Source organism: Theobroma umbraticum, unplaced genomic scaffold, assembly GCF_002168275.2.
Source record: "Theobroma umbraticum cultivar Fairchild unplaced genomic scaffold, ASM216827v3 scaffold_69.0, whole genome shotgun sequence".
NCBI lineage: Eukaryota > Viridiplantae > Streptophyta > Magnoliopsida > Malvales > Malvaceae > Theobroma > Theobroma umbraticum.
The window spans coordinates 292,366-295,567 of NW_018397293.1; the positions used below are offsets into that span (position 1 = coordinate 292,366).

Sequence of the window (3,202 nt, forward strand, 5' to 3'; positions counted from 1 at the left end):
TAGTCTAAAAAGAAAGCAATTTTTGAAGAATAAATGGATGATAAAGTAGCATAAAAGGATTGAAAAATAGGAATTGATTGTTTTCTATTGGTTCCCTCCTACCATTAAAAAAGAAAGCTATTTTCCAATTCCACCCCCTTTTTTTCAGAGTTTGGGTTTCATAGTGACACAACCTGGTTTTGGTCATAGTAATAGAGAGTTCTACCTAAGCATGAAAATATGCTCGAAATTAAATAAAAATAACCCAACCATACTTGATTCAGAACTGCATGCTTGTGCATTACCTGGTTAAGAGTTGTAATCAAACAACACCTTTTCCCAGACAAGAATTAAATTGTGTAAATGTGTATAAAAGTGGGTTATTTATGAAAGTGAATAAAGCCCTAGCCTTTTATTTCTTTTAGTAAAAGCATGAAGAAAGACCATAGAGACAACAAGTCCAAATCCATTGAAGAAATTTTGAATGAAGGATTCTTGAATGAGAACGATGTTAATGCTGCTTTCATACTTGCTTCATTCAGGAACGGTGCTCCTGATTTGGAACAAAAGAGAAGAGAGGTTCTTCGTCGGCTTAAAGGCAAAGTCAAGCAAGACACAGCCGCAAAGAGAGGACAGCTGATACTGTTAGACAAGTGTGAACCCCCAAATATCCCTCCCGTCGCAACTTTGGCCGACCTCATTGGCGAATGTAGCAAGCCTTATTCGAAGCAGCTGACGGAGACTGATTTGAAGGATAATCAAACAAGGCTGAGCTTGAACAAGAATCATGTTGGAGAATCCTTCATACCACTGCTCAAAGAACATGAGGATGTCAACAAGGGAATCCCGGTCATTACATACGACCCGGAAGGGAAGGAGTATCCAATGAAATTCGTTTTCTGGACTTCCAAGATGTATGTGCTTACGACTTCGGGTTGGAAAAGGTTTTACAAAGACCATGCGCTGAAAGAATCCGATATAGTTACTGTTTGGATGTTTCGCCATAGGCACACCCACAATCTTTGCTTTGCCATCACTTGGAGAAGGTCGCCAACCAAAAGCCACTAGTTCTCAATATTAATTAATACATAGAAATAGAATAATGTTTGTAGCACCGACAAGAGTTACTTTTCATAGTTTTTTTTTTTTAAATTATTGGATGTATATACATAATTACTGGGCTAGAAAAAATATATATATATTATAAATATTGTTGTCGAGTACGTAGAATGTATGAATTGTATGTCTAAATTAATAACTTGATATTTTGTCAAAAATTCTTCTATATATCTTGGTGTTAAGATGTCCAACGAAACTAACAAAAGCAAAACCAGGAACTCCTGTGCCCGTGAAATACTAGGATTAAAATTTCTACCATTAATATTAACATTTTTATGGTATAAATAAATTTGGCAAAGGAATTATTATATTGCTTTAGAATTAGTAAAGAAAAATTATTTGATATTATTCTCCGAGTAGGTTTGATTCCAAAAAGCAGAGAAGGTGGATGAAAAATGTCTTTAAAAGACATTTCAAGTTGATCGATATAATATGTACCCTATACATGGAGCTCTATTACATACCCTTCTTCGTTTAGTGTAGAATTTGTTGATTATTTTGTCTGCATTTGTACTCCTAGTTTATTGGGAAAAAATTATTTTTGTTAACATTTCAAAAAATTAATAAAATTTAATATTTTACTAATTGTTTTGTTTAATAGATATTTAACTAGTTGTTTTTTGAGTGTCTTTTTTTTTAATTTATTTACTTTTTAAAAGTAGAAACCAAGTTAAATAGGAATTTTAAAAAAACTCTTAAAAAAAGTAATTTTTTTTAAAGAACAATTTTTTTTTTTAAAAAAAGAGCTTTAGGAAATGTTCCAAATATAAGCTTCCTTTTTTCTTTTTTTTAAAAACATACCTCCTTTTTAAAAAAATTTTCTTTTTATTTCAAAAATATTGTCATCTATTACAAATAATCCTAAAATTATCCATTTCCATTTTCATATGATTTATTATAAATTATAAATTTTATGTTATATAAAATGCTTTTTATATTTTTTAATTTTTTTTAAAATAAATAAAAAAATAAAGTTAACTTTTTTTCATTGTAAATAAAGGAATTGATGATTAATAGAAAGTTATTTATTAAATATATTTTATAGTAATTTTAATCAAAATTAAGACCTATATAAATTGTTTTGCTTAATAACTTATCTATAAAAAAAAGCTTATAAAGTTAAATCTACTAAACAGTTAATTTTAAAAGCTATTATTTTTTATAAAAGCTTCATAATATCTTTTTAAGTAAAAAAAAAAACCAAGCCAAATAGGCCCTAAGTATTGGAATGAGTTTTTAAGGTTTCAAGAAAATAGATTTAATTGGTCAGAAGAACAAAGAAAGGAAAGAAATTTGAAGAAAAGCCTTTGCTTTAGCAAAAAATGGAAATAGATTTTGAGGAAAAGACATTAAAGGAAGTTCGAGTAAGGACGATGAGGTTAATAATGCTGCTAGAACTCTTGTTTCTTTACGCCATGTAATATTACAAGATCCAAAGTTGAAATGAGAGACTAATCTTCGAATTAAAGCCTAATGCAAGCAAGAACCAGCTCTTGAGATTCACAAGAATCAAGACCAGTTATCCCCTAATCGTTGCTCTGGCGATACTCATTGGTAAAAGTAACATCCCTATTTTGAAGGATAGTCCACATAGGCTGAGGTTGAATGATAAAGCGTTAAAAGAATTCTTAATATCATTGCTGAAAGAAAATGAGGATATTAATAAGGAATATTTTATATGTAAATTAAACGACAAAATTAACTAGAGGAAGAAAGAAATATTTTATAACTTTTATAGATTATTATTTTAGATTTATTTATCTCTATTAAATTAAAAGAAAAGATGCTGTTCAGAAATTTAAAGAATATAAATCTGTTGTGAAAAATAAAAAAGTTGAAAAATCAAAATTCTAAAATGTGATGTAAGAGAAAAATACTTTCTTATAGAATGTCTGTGAAGAAAATGGTTTGATACATAAAAAAAGTGCTTCTCATTCACCATACACAAAATATATTGATTAAAAAAATATATTTTTTTTTTTATATTTTAATGAGATAGCACCTTATAAAGTACACGACTTAGTGTGTATTCTCTTATTCAAAAAGTTGAACCCCATGGAATTCAAAAATAAGTTTTGCATTTAGCTGCTAAATGAATATTAGT

General features: G+C 28.8%; 1 protein-coding gene across 1 annotated transcript; it reads left to right on the forward strand.

The window, feature by feature from the left end:
• The first annotated feature begins 373 nt into the window (after nt 1–373).
• On the forward strand, nt 374–1,103 carry LOC110428769 (putative B3 domain-containing protein At4g03170). The gene has a single exon (XM_021444679.1). It carries the CDS (start codon nt 412–414, stop codon nt 1,045–1,047), a length of 636 nt encoding a protein of 211 aa, XP_021300354.1. The 5' UTR covers nt 374–411; the 3' UTR covers nt 1,048–1,103.
• Nucleotides 1,104–3,202: the final 2,099 nt, after the last annotated feature.